The sequence below is a fragment of the Phascolarctos cinereus genome, unplaced genomic scaffold, assembly GCF_003287225.1.
Source record: "Phascolarctos cinereus isolate Bilbo 61053 unplaced genomic scaffold, phaCin_HiC Scaffold_3;HRSCAF=262, whole genome shotgun sequence".
In the NCBI taxonomy this organism is placed as follows: Eukaryota; Metazoa; Chordata; class Mammalia; order Diprotodontia; family Phascolarctidae; genus Phascolarctos; species Phascolarctos cinereus.
This window is the reverse complement of record NW_027555736.1, coordinates 204574748-204599225: the sequence shown is the minus strand read 5'-3', so window position 1 is coordinate 204599225 and position 24478 is coordinate 204574748. Positions and strand designations below refer to the sequence as shown.

At 39.4% G+C, this 24478-nt stretch overlaps 1 protein-coding gene across 3 annotated transcripts in view; it reads left to right on the top strand.

Moving 5' to 3' along the window:
• Nucleotides 1–24478, top strand: part of ITPK1 (inositol-tetrakisphosphate 1-kinase) — a 301192-nt gene that overhangs the window by 238073 nt on the left and 38641 nt on the right. For all 3 annotated transcript variants that reach the window (XM_021000285.2, XM_021000286.2, XM_021000284.2), the window contains exons 6-7: nucleotides 20771–20869; nucleotides 21393–21433. In XM_021000285.2, the coding sequence (XP_020855944.1) occupies nucleotides 20771–20869; nucleotides 21393–21433 (140 nt within the window). The remainder of the gene's footprint in view (nucleotides 1–20770; nucleotides 20870–21392; nucleotides 21434–24478) is intronic.

Genomic DNA, 24478 nt, shown 5'->3' with positions numbered 1-24478 from the left:
TTTCTATAGCCATATGAAAAAAATGTTCTAAATCACTATTAACTAGAGAAATGCAAATTAAAACAACTCTGACGTACCATCTCGCAGCCATCAGATTAGCTAACGTGACAAAAAAGGAAGATGATAAATATTGGAAGAGATATGGGAAAACTGGGATACTAATGGCACTGTTGATAGAGTTGTGAACTGATCCAATCATTCTGGAGAGCAGTTTGCCCAAAGGGATATAAAGCTATGCCTACCCCTTGATCTAGCAGTACCACTACTAGATCTGTATCCCAGAGAGGTAAAAAAAAAGGGGTAGTGGTGGAAATGAACCTATTTATTTGTCCAGAAATATTTATAGCAGCTCTTTCTGTGGTGGCAAAGAATTGGAAATTGAAGGGATGTTCATCAGTTGGAATGGCTGAACAAGTTGTGGTATATGACTGTAATGGAATACTATTATGCTATAAGAAATGACAAGCAGGACAGTTTCAGAAAAAACTGGAAAGACTTACCTGAACTGCTATGCAGTGAAGTGAATAGTACCAAGAGAACTTCATACCCAGTAGCAACAATATTGTACAGCGAAGAACTATGAATGACTTAGCTATTCTCAGCAATACAGTGAGTGAAGACAGTCTCAAAGAACTAACAATGAAGTACACTCTCTGCCTCCAGAGAAAGAACTGTTATTGTCTGAATCCAGATTTCTTTCCTTCCTTCCTTCCTTCCTTCCTTCCTTCCTTCCTTCCTTCCTTCCTTCCTTCCTTCCTTCCTTCCTTCCTTCCTTCCTTCCTTCCTTCCTTCCTTCCTTCCTTTCTTCCTTCCTTCTCCTTCCCTCCTTCCCTCCTTCCTTCCTTCTTTCCTTCCTTCCACCCACACAGATTTAGAATTGTGAATTATCTCTCTGAGTAGAGGCGATTATCTAAACTGCAGGAATGAATGGCATTGCAGAGAGAAAAAAGAGATAAAAGAGTCAGGGGCAGGACTTTAGGATAAGTCGTGCGCGTGCCGCGCCGCCCCCCCCCCCCCCAAGCATTGAGGAGCCAGCAAAGACAACAGGCATAAGATAAAAAATAAGGTTAATTTGGGGTGTCTCTGAAACAAAATGAACAAAGGACATTCAGTTGGAGGGGATTTTAAACACTGTCAATTGCTTTAGAGATTTCAGGGAAGATGAGAAATAAAGCATAGGCTATTTGGCAATTAGGAAGTCTTTGTTAATTTTAGAGGAGAAATTTAATTAGATTAGTTGAAAGCAGAAGCCAGATTGCAAGGGGTTGAGGAAAAAGTGGGTTACAAGCAGAGGAATATGTAGATAATTTTTTCAAAAAACCAGAGGGCCTTGAATACCACATTAAGTTGATTTAATTTTCTCTCATAGGATTGTGATGATCAAATGGAATAATTTGTGAAGTTCTAATACAGTACTAGCACATAGTAGGTGCTTAATCAATTCTCATTCCATCTTGTAGTCAGTAGAGAACTGTGGAAGGTTTTTGATCAGGGAAGTGACACGGTCTGATTTATGCATTAGGAAGGTTACTTGTTAGCATTTAAATAATAACTGTTCCCTATGTAAACTGTATGTTTAAATGTAAACTGTTCCCACAAAAATGAGTGTTTATGGTAATTGTTATCATCTTTTAACCTCATCCAGATTGTTCCTGGCTCTTGATCCTGTGAAACACAAAAACTGCTCAAAACATCAGGGCCAAGATCATGAAGGAAGTTAGTGGCAGAGGCAGGTCCCAAGTCTTGACTCTCTCAGGAAGCTCCTGCTTAAAGCAAAGAAAAAGAAGTATTTAGCCTAGTCAGAACATGGTTCTCAGGGGGCTCAAATTGTGGCTATGACACCTGATGTGCTAGCTAGCTGTGCTTTAGCCTGTGGCCATGAATCAACCTACATGATCTTAGCTGGCTGAGTCATACATATATGCCGTGGGCCAAGAACAGAAATCTGGAAGATAAGCTCTAATGATGCAGCATTAATATTTCCCCACCACTCCAGAGGTACTGGGGCAATGAAGGTATCTGCATGTCTAAAAGAGAACATTATGTGATAAATAGAATAATTGGGGTATCACTATTGTTGCCTGGAAAGAAGATTTGGAAGTCAGAGGACTGGGATTCTAATCCTGCTTTTGCCTCTCACTCCCTAGATATCTGGACCTCTGTTTTGATATCTGTAAAATGAGGGATTTGGACTAGATGACCTCTATGGTCTCTTCTAGATAAACCATATGATTCTGTGAATTAGGAGATGAGGGGACCAACTTTACCATTGTCTTCCTTTGTGACTTAGGGCAAACCTTTCACCTTTCTGGGGCTCAGTTTCCTCATCTGTAAAATGAGGGCCTCCTATTAGATGATATCTGAGTTTCCTTCCTAATGTAAACCTCATAATTCTGATGGGGTGATGGGACCATGTCTTTGAAAGCAGCCCAGTCCCCTAACTTTCCCACACAACCCAGTCCCTGACATACATAATCCCAGCCCACCTAGATACTCAATAATCCTTTTACCAGCCCTTTCACTGTGGCTCTCTGACCACTTAACTCCTTTTATTGTCTGCACCTGGCCCACCCCAGAGTACTAGCCACTCCTTAATTCCATCAAGATCTTTTCATTGATCCTTTTCCTTTTTTTTGGTGTATAAGTACAGTCCTATCCTCATCAAATTTATAGACTCACTAGGAATATCTGCCCCTCCTATTGCCATTATAATAAATCTCACAACGTTGACTGAAAGAAGGCTTGAGTGATTAAATTCATTCCAAGCAGACTCACCCTGTACCCTTACATTTTGGGGTTCCCAGCAACCCAAACCACAACCAGTTCCATGATTAGAACAACCTGTTAGGTCAATAGTGACGTGCATTTTAATTATGATTATGGGCATACATGGGTATAACTGGTTTCAAAAAAAGTGGGGATGATAAATTGGGGACGTGCTTAGATTAGCTTTTAAGCCTTGTTACTATGAATTTGAACTAAATTTTGTTTAAACTGATGTCAAATTCCATTTTGAATATAATAATTCCTTGCAGCCTACAGAGCTATTCAGTATTATTATGCACATCTACCAATAATACCCAGTTGGTATTCTTTTGCTTTTAGTCTCCAACATTTGTAAAGCTATTTGGACTGTAAAGTTGAAATAATGATAATTCTTATTATATGTCACAACCTCTCAGCCTCAATTTCCTCATCTGTAAAATAAGGATAAATAATAGCATCCATCTTAGCGAGTTGTTTTGTAGATCAAATGAGATCATATATAAAATGGTTAGTATATGCTAGGGAGGAGGAGGAGGATAATGAAAAATGTACTTCAGAGATGTTAGCTATTATAACTTTGGTGTTTTTCTTAATGGCTGTCTACACACCCTATGCAAAGAACAAATTTGTAGTTTGTAGGATAGGAGGATAAAGAAATTGAGAAAGGGAAAAGAATGAAGAACTTTTTCTTTAGGGTCTGAAATTCTTGTGTCCTTCCCTCTTTCCTGCTTATTTGTGCCTGTTTGCTACCCTCACCCATATTTCCACATTTTGGGGGGTGCCCCATGCTTAGTTGCTCCTAGCTCTCCTCCATTTTTGAACTAGTCTTCTAAAAATTTCCTGATTTTTCACGAAGGTCACCATTGCATAGATACCATGAATGAATGAATGAATGAATTCATTTATTCAGCACTTACCAGAGAGTGTGCTCTAAGGCCTGGGATACAAATACAAGAACCAGATAATCCCTGTGTGCTAGGAAGTGTCATTCTGATAGTGAGGGAGAGTACTTACAATATACAGGGAATGGTGACCAGGTCAAGAAAGAGGGAGATATCATGGATAGAGTGATAGAGCAGTTGACTCACCTATTCTTTCCAGAAATATGGTAGTTCTAAATGTGGTTGTTTTTCCCAGATTAAGAAGAGGGGGAGTGGGACAGCATGTAATGAAGGTGTCTAGGGAGCCAGGAGAGTGGTGGGTTTAGGTCAACCTAGAAATTTTGCCTTAAAGTGTTACCACATCACTAGCACACCTAACCCAGGGCTGCAGGTGAAGACTGAACTAAAAATCTCAAGTTTTAGAGAATGTGTGTCGTTTGTGGAGAAGAGGAAAAAAAATAGTAGTTGTGTGTGGGTTTTTTTGCTTTTTGTTGTTTTTTTTGGCCAGGGGGTTAGCAGGGGCGGGGTGGGGGGGTGAGGCAGGGGAGGGTGCCAGCAGTGGTTTAGAGAAGGTGGCCCTTGGGAAGAATGGGAAAGAATCCCAGGCAGGGTGAATCAAGCCAGAAATATCTTCTCTCAGACTGTCTGTACTCTTTTGCTGCAGTTGGTCATAGGGCATGAATTTAATAAACTTGTTGGTGAGCTCCTAGGTTATATTTCATGTCCTTTTAAAGAGTTTGGTCCCAATGTTGTCATTAAAGTTGATCCACTAAATGTTTGACTCTTTCCCAGTGGAATCTCTGGTCAGAGTTCTTCTTCCCCTCCCTTCTCTCCCCCTTCTCTCATTTAACTCTTGGAAATGAACCATTCTGTGTTTGACAGGAAAAGGAAACTCATTCTTTCATGAATATGCCAATTAGCTTTCCTTTTCGGCTGCTGCACAACTTAATCAACAGGATACAAGAAACTTAAAACAATGAGAAAATCTCATGGGCCATCTTGGATTTCTATAAATGGTTGACCTCAAAATGTTAGAGTGTACCTGCCCATGAATTGAATGAAACTGCCTGTAGGCTTCTCAGCTGATAAAATACCATTTCCTCTTACATCATAATTGATCAGCAAGGTAATCCTGACTAGTCAGATAACTTAGCCACCTTTCCTGGTATATACAGTATTTGTAAGGCAGATTAAAAAAGCAGGACTGGCTCTACTCATTTTACTTTTCCTGAGAGTAAGGGAGTGTTGCTTCTTGTAGGTTGTCTGGAACAGGACGCTTAGTTCCTTTGATCTGGGTTACCAACAAGTCCATGGTCACAGCTTCATGGCTCTTTTTCTGAATTTGTAAAGTGAGGGGGTTGAACTAGATCTCTAACTGTAAATCCCATTGTACTGTGACCCAAAGATATCATTGGAGAAGGTGTAAGGATTATGTGATTAGAATTGGCAGGGATCCCTTCAGTCCAACTTGCCATTTTATTAAATTATTATGAATTAGAAAACCATCAACCAATGTGTACATCTTATCCAAATCCAGAAAAGAGTTTTTTCTGTATGAAACTTGGAATGCACCTTTTTTAAAAAATCTATGTTAAATTTAACATGGTAATACCAACATTGCCTTGCTTCTCTGTCCCCTTCTGAACTTTCTTCTCCTTTCTTCTGTGTATTTTTTAAATGTTCATTGACATTCTTTTTGTATCACTTTCATTACCTCCCAAGCTCCATTCTCCTCACAACTCCCTCCTTTCATACACATAACTTTTAGGTTTTAACAAATAAAGAATGGTTATATACAACACATTTGTGTTATATTGGTTGTGTCTGAAAAATTGTTATGGACCTGTCTAGTTCATCACTTCTCCATCAAGGGAAGTAGGAAGGATGCTAGCATCATCAGTCTTTTGGAGTCGTAATTGTTTATTACACTAACCAGAATTCTGAAGTCTTCCAAAGTTGTTTTTCATTTATAATGCTGTGGTCATTTTATAACAGTTTTTCTGGTTCTGCTCACTTAAATCTGCAGCAGTTCATAAAAATCTCTATAAATTTCTCTGAATTTGACCTTTTCATAATGTCTTTCAAGACATCCATATACAATGATTTAATCAACCAGTCCCCATAATTGTCAACTATTTTGTTTCCAGTTCTTTGATGAAACAAAAAGTGCTGCTATAAATATTTTTGTATATATGGGTCTTTTCTCTTTTTCTTTGATGTTGTTGGGATATATTCCTAGTAGTTGTAGTAGCTCTAGGTCAAAGGGTATGCATAGTTTAATGATTTTTTAGGTCTAGTTCCAAATTGCTTTGAGAATGGTTGGACCACTTCACAACTTCACCAGCAGTACATTCATGTTCCTGTCCTCCCATAACCCCTTCAACAGTTGTCATTTTCCTTTTTTTGTCTTTTTCTGCCAATCTGATGCCAACTCCTCATTTTTAGAATAAGGAAACTGAACCCCAGAGAGGTACAGTGACCTGTACTTAATTAGAGAAATTGGAATTTAAATCCAGCTGCCAAGTAGAGACTTCAGACTGACTTTAAGAGGAAATTACTTTGCTTTAGATGACTTTAGAATTCTAAAGCTCCTTTTAGACCTAAATAATATAATTGTTTGCCTTTTGATAGGGCTTCTTTAAATACGAGTTCTTCTAATAGTCTTATAATATATCTGAACTTCTAAATTTTGACTTACTATTCCTGACACATTTATTGAAAAAATGAGGTCTCCTTGTTCAGTATCTTCTCATTGCTTCAGCACGAGAAACTTTGAGAAAGGAGTAGAGCGTCATGTGGGCTTCAGTAATGGGTTTCCAACAGCAGATAGTTTTGCTTTGCTTCAACAGGCTTTGTAGATGAAGTTAGAACTATTATTAGAATCAATCCTGGTCTAGTAGTGAGGGTGCCAGAGTCAGAAATGCCTAGATTCAAATCCTACCTCTGACATTTACTGGCTTTGTGACCAATGGATAACACCATTTCTCCTCCCTGATGTTAATATCCTCAATGTGTACAAATTTGGGGTTGAACGAAATATCAGCTCTAGCAAACTATGATCCTAAGAGCGAGCTGGGGGGATGAGCAAGATGCAAAGAGGAAAAAAGTTAGAGTCTAAAGTTTATAGCTTTTAAAAAGTAAGGAACTTTGTTAGGAAAAGTTTGGTTGGCAGGTAGATAGTTCTCTTTATTTGAACAGCACTGGTCTTGACTAATTTGCATTGGTGCTTCATGCTGAAAGCAGGCTAGGGAGCTGAGGGATAGACAAGAGGAAAGCAAAGTCTACCTGAAACATTTTAAGTCACGAAAGAGAGGCTGGGAGGGATGGGTGGAGGGTAGGGTGGAAATGGAAAGGTTGGGTTAGCTAGATTACTTTCTGCTGCACCAAGGATCCTGACCCTGCCCATTTCCCAATATGACTCAGATCAGGCCACTGGAACCTTTACAGTTGAATTTCCTTATTGAAATAGCGTTTGGCTTTTTATATTTTTGGATATACCTTTGTTAGATGTCCCTTCATTGTGAATTGTCTTAAAAAAAGTTGTGTACTGGGCAGTAAGAAATGATAATTACAGAGTAGAATGGAAAGACATGCGTTAATGAAAAGTGAAGAGAGTAGAACCTGGAAAATAATATACAGTTAGCTGTGGTAGGCAGTGAGGATACAAGTACAAAAATAAAATAATAACTCCCTTTAGGGGTCAGGCAGCCAGATGAAGGAATTTGAACTTAACTCAAGGGAGGCATTCAGGAACAATTTAAGGGTTTGTGCAAAGTGATGTGGCCAAATATATGCACAAGGGAGCACAAATTTGTGTTAGGCAGTATCTGAAAGATGAGATAGTGGAGTGAGAAGACCTTCGAGGTGACTTGAAATATTCCAGACAGGTAAGGGCCTTTATTAAGATGGTCTTGGGGCAGGTAGGTGGCACAGTGGATATAACACAGGATCAGAGTTCAAATCTGCCCTCAGACGAAACACTTGATACTAGCTGTGTGACCCTGAGCAAGTCACTTAACCCCAGTAGCCTTAAAAAAAAAAAGGGCTCATTTAGCCTAGAAGTTAGAGGAGGAAGATGTACTTTCTCCCTTCCCCTTTTAAAGATGGGTCAGTGATCGTGTGGAATATTGCATGTATTGTCCTTCACAGTTGATAGGTTAGTTAGTTTTGCTGAACTGTTTTTACCCTTCTCTTTTGAAATCTTTGTTATATGACACTTACTAGCTGTGTGACCCTAGGCAAGTCACTTAACCCTGATTGCCTAAAAAAAAAATAACAAAAGAACAAAAAAAAGAAATGAAATCTTTGTTATAAGATGTAACTAACTGGGTACAGGATGGGGGAAGGGTTTTCTTGGATATTTGGAAATAGGATATGAAGAATATCTGGACAGAAGATGATATAAAATCAAAAGATTATTTCAATAAAAAGATGTTAAATTTCTTTGTCTCTGAGCAAAGTTAGTTTTTAACAAAAAGGATGGGAGAGCTTTTGCAGAGGTGGAATTAGTAGGTCTTGGTAAATGACTAGACTTGAGAAGTAGCACAGAATGAGGGGTAAAAGTGATGCCCAAGTTATTGATCAGGGTAAATGTTATTTTATCTTTCTAATTCTGTTTTATGTCACTAGAATGCCTAAGTGTTACATGTATGAATGATTTCCTTCAATTCTCCCTCCTTGGTTCTCTTGCTGACCATCCTTTAGCCCCCATATAGTGTATGGCACAAATGTGACTGGATAAATGGTCTTGCCAAGTAATGTGCCTTCCGTGTTTGACCACTTGATGTTAACATTAGCCATGATATGTGGCTGTGTTTTGATGGAAAGAATACTCTTTGGAATCGTAAGACTTGAATTCAAATTCTAACTCAATTTTCTGTATGACTGTGGGCAAGTCATTGAACTTTTCTTTGTCTCAATTTCCTTATCTTTAAAATGGGAGTAATAATATTTAGGATACCTACCTCATGGAGTGGTTGTGAGAATAACATTTTGCAAACTTTAAAAGTGCTACAGAAATGCGAACCATTAATATTTATTATGTAATTTCTCAGAAAATGCAGAAATATTTAGGATGACCAGAGTTTGGTGTAGGGTAAATCTCAAGAGATTTCATGGGCGTTGTTTAGAAGTCTTAGACCTGCCTCTTCCTATAGGATTTGTAACCTTAAATTATCATTGGAAAACAAAACAAAACAAAACCAACAACCCAACAAAACAGGCCACTAGCAGAAAATTCTTTGAATGGATGTTTAATAAAATTAAATGAATGAATATATGTATATTTTTTAAAAATCAGTGCTAACCCAAGAACAGACAGCAGTGGATACTTCTTTCTCAGCTTCTAGTGCCCCTATAGTTGGAAAAAAGCAAAGAACAGAACAGAACTAGTCTAGTGAATAAAACTTTCTTCCCTCTCCAGGGCTGTGTGTCTTAGAAAAAAGCAGAGCTTCGAGTGTAGAATCAGAATCAGAGAGAAATATGCTTTTTTGTGACAGTGTACGAGAAAATATGTAGACAAAGCCTCTCTTTCTAGAAACAAGGCATTCATAACGTAAAAAAAAGGCTACCAAGAAAGGAGAAAGATGGTTTGCACCCTGATTTGACCTACTCGTCAGTCTTTTTCCTTCACAAATTATATTAGCCCCAGGGTAGCTAGGTGACACAGTGGATAGAGTACTGGCCCTGGAGTCAGGAGGACCTGAGTTCAAATCCAGCCTCAGACACATAATACTCACCAGCTGTGTGACTCTGGGCAAGTGACATAACCCCAGTTGCCTAACCCCCAAACACACACACACACACACACACACACACACACACACACACATATTAGCTCCAAGCTGTCCCTATACACTTTGAAATTGATTTGAGTGCTTTTGCTTCAGTCGTGAAATCATAGGATGCCTGAGTTTGAAAGAGCCTAGGAATGCAGAATATTCGTGTTGAAACTAGAAGGAAACTTAAAATGCAGAAGATTAGGACACAGAGTATAGAATGTGGGGCAGAGTCTTACAGATTACTTACTTCATTCATACCTCTCATTTATTAAGTGAAGGAACAGGGAGTGGAGATGGGGAAATGACTTGCCCAGCCTGACACTTGATTAGTTGGGGCCTGCTATTGACAGTGACGTCCAGGGCTAGTATCCAAAGTCTTTGGATTGCTTTGTGTTATTTCCACGAAGAAATATCACCTCTCACTGGATAGATAGTATTAATCGGAGAGTTTAGAACAAGGAGTCCTATTTAACATAATAAATGGGACTCCTTGTTCTAAACTCCCCAATTAGTTTCATGTTCTTCCTCTTCGGTAGTGGTTTTTAAAGACACGAGTGTTAGGGACTGCCCATCACCAGTTTTTGGTATTTGAAAATTTTTTGAATGGCCCACTGGCCAATTATTGCTATCATATCCTTCTACCCACTGCTAGTGAGAGCTGTTGCTGCTGAATGTTTCCCTTCATGTTGTCTTGTCTGTGGCCAAGTTGAAGCAATATGGCCTTGTTGTGGTGATCACCATCTGGGAACAATATATGATGACTGACTTAGGGCTCACTAGAAGCAATATATACTTCAGCGCTTGCTAAGACTACTCTTGGTCCTGGTAGGGGCTAGGAGTGTGACAGTTTCATTTTTCATTGTTCCCAACTCCTTCAACTTCACTGCATTAGTATTAATTCCCCTTCTCTGTCTTAGAATAGCAGCTCATTGAGGGCAGGGACCATGTTTTTGCCTTTCTTTGTGTTCTCAGAGCTTAGCACATCTCTAGACCTGATCTGTATCTTAGCGCTGGACCCACTTAAATCCAATTCACTTCCAAGTCATGGCATCACCTTCGTGATGTCATGGTCCTTTTCAAGAACTGAAGGACAAACAACAATGTCCTTCCCTACTTAAGTCCACTTCCAAAACCATGATATGTAAGTGACCCTGAGTTCTTGGAGGCTGTATTCAGAGAAGCTCAAGCTTTAGTAGAACCTACTTCCAAGATGGAAGCATTTTGAATATGGGCCCACCACTAGACTATATGTCTGTGGTGCGAAGGCCAACTTAAGTTCAGAGAACTCCTTCATTAGGAGGTAACCCTCCTGTAATTAATTTTGGGATCTAGCAACTCATGCTATCTCCTAAGGTATTCGACTAACAAACATTTATTCAGTAGTCAGCCAGCTATTCATTAAGTACCTACTGTATAAGCTCTATGGAGGCAAATAAAAGAAGAAGGCATTATCTCTTCCTCCTTCATGATATACCATCTATGACTTCTGTTCCTTTTCACTGGCTATCTCCCATATCTGGAATGCACTCTTTTTTTCTACAGTGTAGAATCCTCTCTTCTATTAAGGTATAGCTCAGGCTTTATCATTCTTTCATGAATGTGCCAATTAGCTGAGCTTCCAAAATTCTTTCCTGATTCCCTTAATTGCTAATGCCTTCCCTCCTAAATTACCCTTCATTACTTTATATATGTTTGTATTTATTGGCTTATGTATGCAGTGTACATTTTTATGTGTATTGTTATCTCCTTCACTAAAATGTAAGCTCATTGCATCTCCATCAAAGCAATAATCATAGGTTGGGACCAGGCACTGTGCTAGGCACTGGAGATACAAAGACAAGAGTGAAAAGTCACTACTTTTTTTTTAATTTTTTTTTTCCAATTACATGTAAAAACAATTTTTAACATTTTTTAAAATTTTGAGTTCTAAATTCTCTCGTTCCTTCCTCACACCCCTTCTTGAGAAGGCAAAGCACTTCAATATAGATTATACTTGTGCAGTCATGCAAAATGTATTTCCACATTAGCCATATTGCAATAGAAAACACAGACACTCTGTTCCTCGTCTGTCTCCCCCCCCCCCCGAAAAATAAAGTTTTTTTAAAGGTATGCATTGATCTACATTCAGACTCTATCAGTTCTTTCTCTGGAGGTGGATGAAGCTTCTACTCTTGAAGTGCTTGCAATGTAGGTGGAGAAGATAATGTATATCTATAGCAATGGGTACAATACAAATAATAGTGATCTGCAGTTGTGAAAGAAGTACCTATGCCTACATCTGTTTTAGAATTTGTATTTAACTGTTGAAAAACTTCTCTATTTCACTCAGGTGTTTTAGGGTGTTCATGCTGTGGGTAAATGCAACCATTTGATACATACAGCCTAATCGTTAATCACCATTTACCTGGTGGTGGTAGCTACCTAAAGGCCAAGCTTTTCTTCTGAAAAGGATCACAGATTGAGATCTGGAAAAATACTTTCCAGGCCATCAAGTCCAGTCTTCTCATTGAGGCTCAGAAAGTTTAAGTAACTGGCCCAAGATCACACAGGTAGTAACTAGCAGAGGCTAGGGTTCATAATGAGGTTCTCTGATGATAAATCCATCATTCTTTCCAGCATACCACATCCCAGCTTGATGGGAAGTTGGCACAGCACCCTAGCTGCTAGCTGCTGCCAGATAAAAGCCTGGTAGGTTTCTAGTTCACATTTCTAATGTCAACATATATCTAACGTGGTACTACTTTCAGTCATAAGTTTATTTCTTGATTGTTTTGATAATTCTTTTTTCTTTCAAAATGGAGTTAAAGCTAAAAATCCCTTTGGAGTTTCAGTCCCACCTTTTCCTGTGCATAGTCTAATGCAAAACATTGTATCCCATTACTCAGTGGAATAAGGATGTTTCCTGCCATAATAAACCATCTAACCTCTGGGGACTAGGGACTATTTGACAGCCCAGGAAAGGGGAATTAAATTCTGGGTTTTTGTACAGCAGTAACTAAAAACAGAAGAGGGCTGTGACTTCTCTAGTATGTTTTAGTGCCAAGTGTTGAGTCCTTCCAGAATGTGTATTGTTAACTCTGTGAGAAATCTCGCCTTTCTATTGAATGCAGTGATAGGGTAGCACCCAGGAGCAATCTTAAGTTTATCAAAGTTCAGGGAGACAGTTTAATCTGGAGGGAATCTTAGAGTAGAAGTTAGGAGGTCCAGGAAGACTGTTACCTGTAGTAACTCCATTTGTGACCTTTTCTATTCAAGCCTCAACTCTGTCTTCTGATCGGTCTTACTCTCAGCTGGTAATGACCTTGTCTCTTGTAATAGAGGAAGAAACCAACCAACATGAATTCCCTCAATTCTTTCTCTCAATTCCTCAAAATTTTATCTTGTACTGTTTCCCATTCTTTACTATTTTCTTCTTTTTCCTTTTTTTCCCTGTTTCTGAGGGAGAAGAATGCCCCCCTCTTTTTTCCTAAGGATAATCTCATTGTTTATACAGCCTTTACCCACCTTCAGTTGTGCTTTACCCATTTTCTCCTCCATCTTGTGACTTCACTCTCTTCCTCTCTACTGACTTTTTCCTCTCTTCCTACAAAATGTTCCTAAGTTTTCCAGCAGCATTGTTCTTTCTTCAAAGTACTGTTACCTCTTTTCGTCCTATGCCTTAAGTTCCAAACTTGTTACTTCCTCAGCCTTGTCACTATCTGCTTGCTATTTAATTGCCTCCACCCTGGCAAACTCTTTTAAGCCTTAGTATATTAATCTGTAAATATTTAATATTTACAAATAATATTTAAGCTGGCTACCTTGAAAGGTTATTGTGAGGAAAGTGTTATATGAATGTGAGTTATGACTACTAGTAGTAGTACCACTAGTACTGTTTCTCAGTCTGTGTCTAATTTTCATCTGTTTTATTTCTGTAATACCTCTAAAATCCGTCCTTCTCTTCTCAATTCCCCCTGCCACCACCCAATTCAGAGCTTCCTTGCTTCTCACCAAGATCATTTTTATATGTTCTTACTTGATCTTCCCACATCTGGAATTCTTCATAAGTCTTCTTGCCCTTGTTGCTAGATTTATCTAAAGCATGACTTTTCTTTACTAGTATTCCCCCTCCTCAAAAAACAAAGACAAAAACCAGCCCAACACAACCAAGTACTTCAGTGAACCCCTGTTGACTACCACCTTTTCCCTGAAACTTCTCTTGATCCTCCTGAGTGAAAGAGAACTCTTTCCTCCTCCGTTAATACCCCTCTCATAGCGCTGATGTCGTTCTGTTTTGAATTATATAAAAGGTATCCCAGAAGTCTTAGTGGAGCTTTAAGCTTAAAATTGGACGAGAACTTTTGGAACACCTTATAGTTATGATGTCTGCCAATAGATGATAAGCTCCTTGAACACAGGTGTAACATCATTATTCATCTTTGTATCGCCGTAGTGCCTTAGACTGATCATTTGATAATTCTTTTTGGAGTTGAAAGAACGAACTGGAGTAAGTCTCCTAATCTCACCTTTAGGGTAGAATGATCTAATAATAACCTGCTTCTTGGGAGTGACAGCAGGGTTGAATGAAGTGTGTTTGGTTTTTCGGGGGGGGGCGGGGATATTGATGATGAGAACATTCTATAGTAGAGGGTGATAGGCTGTTGAAAACACTGTAGGGTAAACAGATTTGTCTTTGGCTGCTCAGAGGCTCCATGCTGCAGACCCTGTCCCCTGTGGGCTGGCCTTTCTGACTTCACTCTTGGTTTGACCTTCTCTCTCATCAACATATTTTTGCTCTCTGGTTAGACTGCTAGACTTACTGTCAGGCCTTGGCCTCAGTGGCTGGTCCTTCTGATAAACTCACCACGCTGAAGTGAGTGAATACAAGCCAATAACCATGTTTCCCTGTGTGTTATCCTTGGAACAAGCATTGTGCTTGGACTGTGAATGCCCTGACCCATTTGCTTGAGCTTGTTGGTGCTCTCCCATTTATTATTCACCATCTAATACTTTTCACTCCCACAGGACCATAGGACTGGCGTGGGGGTGGGGTGGGGGCAGATATGGTGGCTGCTCTCTCTAACCCATTCAGATATGATGGGGCTTTCCCTCAAGGATGGAATAGAAATTATGTAACTGGAATGTTCCATCCCTGTATATGCATCAAATGCCCTCTCTTATTGGAGCACTATTGTATTTTCTATTATTTATATAATGTTATATATCATTATATTATATATTACTTATAGAGCTGTTGTGGTCTCCTGAAAGACATTTGAATTTAAAAATTGGGTCATCTTATGAGATTCAGTGCTGACATTCCTGCTGATTCTTTCTTGATACCTGAACAAGGAGATATTTTAAGGGTAATAGTAAGAACCTACATATCCCTTCAGTCATCAAAGACACAAAAGCACATTTCTCTACAGAAGAAAGGAATTGATTTGGGGGTGGGAGGAGGTTCTTTTTAAAGGTAAGGAAGAATCCAGAAAGAGCATTCAGTCCTTGTGTTATACAAATATAAGTAATGTGTAAATGCTAGATATTCTACTTTCCAGACCCCAAAGTGTTTTGTGACTCTTGGAAGCCATAGCTCTATCTCAAGAATGATAAGATCGGAATCAGTGTAACATTGAGGCTAGAGTCAAGTCAACAAGCATTTACTATGTTAAGCACTGGGCTGGAGAGCTGGCCTTAGAGCTAGGCAGACCTGGGTTCAAGTCCTGCCTCTGACAAATACTGGCTTTAATGATACCAGGCAAGTCATTTAACTTCTCAGTACTCTCTAAGATTGTAAACTGTAGAGAAAGAGCTGACCTACATTAGTTAGGGCTGCTTCCTATACCAAAGAAATCACAGGTCCACTTCCTTTCCCTTTTCCTGTCTATAGTATTATGTTTTAGGAAGCATCTTGCTTACAACAGCCCTGTCTAGTAGAGGCATGGATTTTAGTCTCCTTATTTAATAGAGAAGGAAAACGAAACTCAGAGACCTAAAGAGATTTGTCCACAATCACAGATCTCATGTATACAGGGTGCCCCTAAAGTCTTAATGCAGTTTTAAGCTTTGATAGCTTAAAACTTTTAATACCTAACTTAGTACAGGAGTTAGACTCAAATCTAGGCTCTCAGATCCTGAGACCAGCATCCTTTCCCCTGTGCATTTCATTATGTTCCTTGAACTGGTAAGCTGTAGTTGGCATTTTGTTTGCTTCTTGGCTATTCAAGGCCTTCTTCACAGTCAATCTCTTTTCCCGCTCCTCTCCCCCCCTCCCCCCCCCCATTTGCAAGAGTCCTTGAAGGTTCTTGGAGGAAGTGCTCTTTGTGAAAAAGTAGTGGGACTGTCTAGGCAGTGGTTTGTCTTTTTGATTTCTTTCTAGGCAATTCCAGCTCTGTGGGTTCCCAGGCAACCCTACGTGTCTAAAAATACCACAGTTAGATACAGGGGCAGGGGCACATCAGTTCTACCCACAGAAACATTTCTAGCTTAAAGGTAAAACAGAGTTAAAAAAAAAAAGGAATATATGTGGTAACAAAAGGGAAGCATCCCACATGATTTAATTTTCTTCCAAATAATTCAACCCATGGGATCCCCATGGTAAATTCATATAATTTTCAGGGTAACTAAGAATCTTACTTTGCATAGGGAAATTAGGGATTCCAAAAGATAAAGATGAGGAAGGAGTATGTTTCAGGGCTAGAGGACAGCCTCATGCCCATGTCTACTAGTCTGTCTTCCTGGGTGCTATTAGAGTGGAAATCACTTGCCCAAGATTGTACAGGTGTTTATAACTATCAAAGCTTAACTCAATCCCAGGTCTTCAGATTTCAGTCCAGTGCACTTTTTAAGTATACCACCCTGTCCCAAGGGCATGAAGCCTATTCTAAAGCCCAGACTGGTCCTCCCTCTGTCCTTGTCCTTGCCCTTGCCCCTTTTAATAGTATAGCTCCTATTTAATACATCAGTTTAGGATTTTTCAAATACTATGAGGTGCAAGTGGTGTAAATATTATTCTGGTTTTGTGGTTGAGGAAGTTAAGGTTTAGCAAAGTTAAATGACTTGACTAAGGTCACAAAGCAAGTTAAATTAGGGCACGTACTCAAACACAAGTCATTTGAACTCTCAAGGGGGATCCCTCTTCACTTTTTACTCCTATGATTGACCTCTTTGGGTGTTTACCAAATAATAATAAAATATCTGTTTCTTTTTTCTGTGTAGCCCTCTGCCAAATCTTTCTCTTCTCCATCTTCGTTTCCCCAAAGTCATCACTTCTAACTACTAACTTTTTTTCCTCCTGAGACTCTCTAATCCCTGGCTCAGAAATGTTTTCCTTCTTCCATCCCTATCTCATCTTTCCTTGTGAAAAAATGGGTAACCAGTCATCCAGAATTTCCCAACATCAGATGCTCTCCTCCTTAGCCCAGTAATTTTTGGCTACCACCTGTTTTCCCACTAGACTTTGCCCATCCCTCACATTTCTAGACTCTTCCTCTGCAAGCATCAGCAACTTAGCAACTTTGGCTGTAAGCTCAGCTTGGTTTTGGTTTGTAGAAAAAGCAAGGAACTAACTTTAAGGTACAGTGAATGTTGACATCTAGCCAGAACACCTTTGGGGAATTGCTAATTACTGAGAGGTAATGGTGGCGACATACAGAGTATATGACTCAAGCTTTCGAAGTGTGAAAATGTTGGTAATTTAGACTGGTAACTAAGATTCTTCTTTTTTTCCCCCCTTAGTTTTTACTGATGTCTTTTATTTTTATCTTTTCCTTTCTAGATGTGCTTTTCGCCTTCACTCATCCACTTTACCTATTGAACTTTGCATTTTAACAAAGAAAAACAGCTGAGTTGAAAACAACCTTCACAGACAGCATAGTCAGCATTCTAAACCCCCAGTTTCCCACTATGCATTTATTCCTCAGTTCTTGGGGGCCAAGATCATTCAATACAGTTATAAAATATTTGGCTTCAATTTAGTGTTCTTTCCGTTTACATTATTGTAGTCCTTATTCGTATTGTTTTCCTGGTAGTGATTACTTCATTCTGCATCAGTTTGTATAAGACATCTTGTTTTTCTGAATTCCTCTTATTTATCATTTCTTAAGGCACAACAATATTCCATTATATTAATATACTATAATTTATTTCCAGTTCTTTGCTCCCACAAAATGTGCTGTTAAGAAATTCTAGTATTTATGAGAGCTTTCTTTCTGACTTTGAACTCATTGAAGCGTATGTCCCAATGTAGGATTCTTTAGTTAAAGGCTATAAACAGATGCATTTCTTATCTAATTTCAAGTTGTTTTCTAGAATGTTTATATTAATCTACAGTTCCACCAATATTTTATTATTGTGTCTTTCTTCCCACAATCCATGCAAGCATTGATTTTTGTGTATACATGTACATATTCTTTAGTTTGCTGGACATGAGATAAAACCTTGGTTGGTTTAATTTACGTTTTTATTATATATGCTGTGGACTATCTGGCCAGATGAATGACATCAATAATTAGCCTCTGACAAAGTTAGTTTATAATTAATTTTAAAACTACTATCCTTTGACCATTTATCTTTGGCTCTGGCTTTTATATATTTTGTTAATTCTCTGTATGTCTTGGGAAATAGACTTTTCAGAAATATGTAATTCAATAATTTTTCCCATATGAAAGTTTTCTAATTCTAGCTAAATTGATTTTGTTTGCACAGAAGCTTTTTAATTTTACGTATTTGAAATTGTTTATTTTGTCTTCTGTGATCACTTTTGTCCCTTATTTGATTAAGAATTCTTCTTAACCATTTATAAATGTGAAAAGTACTTATTCTAAGCTCTGGTAACTTTTTTTCATGATATGGCCTTTTGCATTTAGTCATATATTCATTTGATACTTACTGTTGTTTATGGTATATGATCCTAGTTTAAACCTACTTCCTGCCAAACTGCTTTCCAGTTGACCTACAATTTCTTGTTCAATGAGGAAGTCCTTTCCCAAGTTGTTAAATTTAGTTGTTTCTGATTCTTTTATATCTAATCTATTCCAGATGAGATTCTGATGACACAGAATATCAAGTACATTTAGTCAAATGTAGAATGCTAGTAAATATTTGTCTCAGCTCACCTTTGTGTGAATGTTCATTTGCCCCACTTTTCATGAGTTTTCCCAACTTCCTGAGTAATTCATTAGGGACTCTTGGTTGGAAGAACCTTAGCTTACATGGCCTTGAAAGAGTGGTTGGTCTCTTTGGAGTCCCATGAAGACCATGGGCAATGTTACCACTAGAGAATTCAGTTTCTTTGAATAAACATTTATTAAGCATTTACTATATGCTTATATACTATACTATACAAAAATGGCTAAAAGACAGTTCCTTCCCTCAAGGGCCTCAAAGACTAATGGGGGAGAAAATAAGTAAACAAATATGAACAAATGAGCTAATACACAGGATAAATAGAAAATCTTTTTCACAGAGGGAAGGCACTAGAATGAAGAAGAGTTGAGAAAGGTTTCCTATAGAAGGTGAGATTTTAGCTGAGACTTAGAGAAGCCAGGGAATCCAGGAGAAACAGATGAGGAGGGAGAGCATTCCAGGCACATTCCAGACAGCCAATGAAAATGCCAGGAGGTAGAAGATATGTTGCTAGAGAAATTGCAAGGAGGTCAGGTTCACTGGATCAAAGAGTATGTGGTGGGGAGGTAAGGTGTAAGAAAAATGGAAGAGGGGGAGGGAGAGCATTCCAGGTACATTCCAGACAACCAATGAAAATGCCAGGAGGTAGAAGATATGTTGCTAGAGAAATTGCAAGGAGGTCAGGTTCACTGGATCAAAGAGTATGTGGTGGGGAGGTAAGGTGTAAGAAAAATGGAAGAGGGGGAGGGAGAGCATTTTGAACTGAATTCCAAAGAGAAGATTTTTGTCTTTGATCCTGGAGATAATAGGGAGCCACTGGAGTTTTTTGAGTAACTTTCCCTTTAGTATGACAAGGTCTGTCCTTTCAAGAATGCCCTCAGGTTTGAATTGAACCTTGCAGAAGTTTTCCCTGTCCTTTGTAGATAATCACAGCAAAAACAGTAAGTCCCTCAATGCTTTCCATCCCAATTCCAGACTTGTAGCCTCTTAAATATAACTGAATAGAAATAAGGGATGAATCTCTTAACTTCTTAAGGTAAATTAGACTAGATCTGGGGTCAGGCTAGGAGCGAAGAACAATTTTTATATCTTTAAATACAACAAAATATTTAAAAATGTAAAAACTATCCTTACTTAGCTTGCTGGCCTTGCACAAAGAGGCAGTAGTTTGGATTTGGCCTGTTTACGTCAACACTAAATCATCTCTAAGGTTCCTTCTGCCTCTGACCTCCTGTGACTGAGCTGAAGGACTTGAGCATTCAACTTTGCAAGTGGAGCCAACAGTCAACAGAGATGTAGGCAGAAGCTCTGTGCTTCCCTGAAAGCCAATATTGCGCTTCTCAAAAAAACAAAATGTAAAAGTCACTTTGAGACTGCCGGCCAGAAATAAGAATAATAAGTAAACACCAGAGGTCTTTTCCAGATGCCAGGTTTCTCACAATGTGTCGTATTGTACTTCTAATGGGCCTTTGTAAGGAAAACTGATGCTGGCAGCTTGAATCAGATTCACCGGAGACAGTTCCGAGATTGTTGTTCAGTCTTTTTCAGTTGTGTCCGATTCTTCATAACCTTCCATTTAGAATTTTCTTGGCAGAGATACTGGAGTGATTTGCCATTTCCTTCACCAGCTCATTTTGCAGATGAGTAAACTGAGGCAAGCAGGGTTAAATCACTTGTCCAGGGTCACACAGCTAGTAAATGTCTGAGGGCAGATTTGAACTCAGGAAATTGAGTCTTCCTGACTCAGTCCTAGGTGCTTTATTCACTGTGCTAACTACCTGCAAGAATCCTTTGGATCTGGAGACTCTTTTGCCCTAAAGATTTCCAGAGACCGTGGATTTACTATAATCCTGCCACTAGAGATCAAAGCCCTGGCTCTTATAATAAGTTTGAAGTAGCAAAATGAAGTGCTATGTTATGTCTTAGCTATTGGGTAACACTTAGTGGAAGAGGTGACATTAGAGTTAAGTAGGGCTTTGTATTTACAGTTTATAAAGAACTACCTAGATTTTGTCTCCACACCTTGTGCCTGTTAGTGCTCTGCACACAGCAGACACTTAATAAATGAATGAAAGAATGAATAAATAGTGTGACATTTCTGATGAAATTTTTAATCATATTTCCAAGAACAAGTCAGGAAACCAGGAAAATCACATTTGTTTTCACTGAAGCCACTTGGGAGGAAAAAGAATGCTCCTACCAGCCCAATCAATCTTTCTGTTTTCTTTTGTCTTGTAGATGAACGGATCTGTTCCCCACCCTTCATGGAGCTCACAAGCGTATGTGGAGAAGACACCATGCAGCTTCTGGAGAAGAACGGACTGGCCTTCCCATTCAGTATGTAAATATACTTTTTGTGGTCCTAGAATTGTGTATATTGCCTACAATACTTTTTTCAAAAGTGCTGCAAACTTGCTGTAAACCTGATCTCTCTTCCTAGAGTCTTCTGGGCCTGGGCTGATGGATCCCATTCATTGTTCAGTGGAATAACATTGCTATCTTGGAAGTGACCATTAGTAATTTGGTGGCATTGGTGGCACTGAGACCATTTAAAAAGGAAACAGAGATCTGATACCTTTTCAGACTTGTGGGGGGCAGTCTTCCCCATGATCTGCATTCGGGTGGCATTAAGTGATTTGTGAGGAGCTCAGTTTTTGTTGGTGGTAATCTGTATGTGGAATTCTTAAGCAGTATTGTAAGCCCTATCTCTCACACTGAAGGCTAAAAACATTTGAGGTGTTAACTGACATTTATATCTCCTGGTCACGAGGCAATGTGTCTTCTGGGAAATCTGGTAATTTTAGTCACCTTTCGTAATGATTACATTCATTTCTTTTTTGTTTCTTCCCCTTGCTGATAGTTTGCAAAACCAGAGTGGCCCACGGCACCAACTCTCATGAGGTGAGTGAAAGACCGTGTGTGTGTGTGTGTGTGTGTGTGTGTGTGTGTGTGTGTGTGTGTGTGTGTGTGTACGCGTGCGCACATGTGCACTTCCTTCCCCTCTCCCTCTCCTGTTCCCACCTGAAACTTCACTTTTCTTTAGTTCTGGATCTGACAATGAGCATTTTCTGAGGTGGGAATCTTACAGTGATTATAGTCTTGGGCTTCAATCATTTCTGCACTGATAACTGGGAGGTGCTTTCCAAGTGAGGCCTTCCAGCCTCTACTTTAGGGTCGCCAGCTTTAGAAATAACAACATATTATAGATATGTTCATAGGTCGATGTGGAGATAGAGGGAGATGTGGGGAGCCAGTCATTCCATTTTCAAGCTGGAGAATGACAGTTCTTTTTCTTCGCTCTTTCTGGTTTTCTCTGTTTCTCACTCCACCAGTTCATTTTGAAAATCTGTTGTGTAGCAAAACTGTGCTGGGCCCTATGGGGGATGTCCTCAGATTTTAAGTCCTTGCCCTCACAAAGTTGACAGTCTCGTTGAAGAAGCAAGACTGACAGACAAGAGACAATTTGAGAACAGCAGAATACAAACTCTGTCTAGATAGGCGGGGGAAGGAGGAGGAAGAACTGTTGTGCAAATGGATTGCAAACCTTGGAGTTGGGAAACCTGAGTTCAAATCCTCCTTCTCAGCTTTTTGGAGAGGTCACTTTAGCTCTTGGTTTCCCAGGAAACTCTTCAGTCTCCACAGTTAAAAAGCAGGTGCTTATTTGTGCTGGCTGAGGGAGTTTCTTCCCTGGCTGTTCCCTTTCCCAGTGAAATCACAGGTCTGATCCAGAACAGAAATATATACATACATCTCCCTTTCCTAGTGTCTAAATCTATGTATGTATCAATCAGTTGATAGAGTATGTATATACTAACCATATATGCACATACACACTCTCATGCACCTGCACCTCAAGTACAAGGTAATGGAGTATAAACTTTGAGTGTTAGGGGACTTGGGAGAAAGGAGAGATAAGAGGGAAAGGATTCCTATAGGAGATAGATCCTGAATGAAATCTTAGAGAATGAGGAGCATTTGAGGAATCAGGAGATAATGAGAAAGTATTCCAAAGTGATCTTACGAATTATATTAGGAAAGGATCTTAGAGATCACCTGGTCCAGTCCTCCAGATTAGGGAACTTGAGGCTCTGAGGAGCAAAGTGCCCAGAGTTGTATGGCTGGCCCATAACAGAATCAGGATTCAAACCCAGGTCCTAAGGCTGTAGACTCTGTGCTTTTCCCACTGTGTCATATAGAACAGCATGAGCAAAGGCACTAGGAGTTTTTGTGGATATGTGGGAGATGTGGAGAATATAAACTTGAAAGTGTTGTAACTCAGATTTACATAGTTTGCAGGAATAAAGTTCTTTTGATTCTCCTCTGTAGCAGGATTGGCGTTTGGACAGCCACCCCTAATTCACTTTGTGTAGCCTTCATAAGAAGCTCCAGTGGCTCAGGGGGCATCTTCCAGCCCTAATGATACCAGGCACTTGTCACCAAAGCGGTGATTAGATGAAATTGGCTCAAGGATAGGGAGCAAAAACTTTCTAGCACAGGGCTTAATTGTCTCGCTGTGCTCTCTGCAGAGCTGTAGTTGGTTGTGAAGTTCTATTCTGAATCCAATTAGAGGAGCGTTCAACAGCTTTGGGCCTCTTCTCCTGTTCAGAAGCTGTCTGGGGAGCATTCTGAGGAATCCTGGGGGCCTCCACCTTCTAGCTTATTAGTAGAAAGGGCACAGTCTGTCGCTCAAAATCTGTCCGCACTAGCTATTGTAGGCTCCAGGCACATGCCTCTTGGGCTGCTGTCTGCCTTTTTCCTTCAGGCCCTCTGGCTTTCTCTTGTTCTGAGAGTTGTTTCAGACCCCTTGTTCAGGAGTTTTGAAGGTTTCAGAGCCAAGCAGAAGATTGAATTTGTTGACAGACTTACGTCCAGTATTTTTTCTGGGTCTTGTCAGAGTATCCTTTTCACATCAACACTTCTGATATCTTCAGTTTGACTGCCCCTTCAATGCAATTAATACTAATAATAATAGCTAATATTTATGTAGAGTCTAATATATGCGAGGCGCTGTACTAAGCACTTTACAGATATTTTCTCATTTTGATCCACGCAGCAACCCTAGGAGGTTGGTTACGTGCTATTTTTAGCACGTTTTATAGATGAGGAAACTGAGACAGAGGTTGTGACTTGCCTAGGGTCACATAGCTAGTAAGTGTCCGAGTCTGGATTTGAGCTCAGGTCTTCCTAACTTCAGGCCTGGTGCCATCTACTCGTCCTTCACCAAATAAGTTGGTTTGCTGTGACCAAAAGAAAAAATCAGAATTTTCTGATTTGGACAGGTTCTCAGAAGTCACCTAACCCAGTCTCCCCACTTAAGCAGATAACCCTCCCCATCACCCCAAGAAATGATTATCCAGTCTAAAGAAATGATTATCCAGTCTCAGTTCAAGATCTCCAGTAATAAAGAACCCATTGCCTTCCTTGGCAGTTCATTTCATTGTTGGATAGCACTAATAACATGAGATGTAACCAGTATAAATGTGAAGTCCTATATTTGAGGTTCAAAAAAAAATCACCTTTACAGGCACAGCATGGGGAAGGCTTGGCTAGATAGCAGTTCCTCTGAAAAAAGATTTGGGGGTAGAGTGCTTGATTTAGAGTCAGGACCTAGATTAAAATCCAAACTCTACTTCTTATTGCCACCTCTGGGGACTTGTACAAGTCTCTTAACTCCTCATTTGCAAAATTTAGAAGTCAAATCATGTTGAGCTTGGGTGCTACCCAAGGCTCCTTCTAGCTCTCCTTAAGCCTGTGGTATCTTTAAACCTGGAATTTGGTGAACTTTTTGTTAAATTGAAGCCAACTCTTCCTGGAAGATTTTGGATTTCTGTGATTCTCTGAAATTTTCCTTACATTGAGCCAAATTGTTCCTTCTGTTGCAATTAGTGCCAATTAGAACAAGCCTTTTTTATGTGTCCTTTTATGGTCCTTTAGATACTTGAAGTC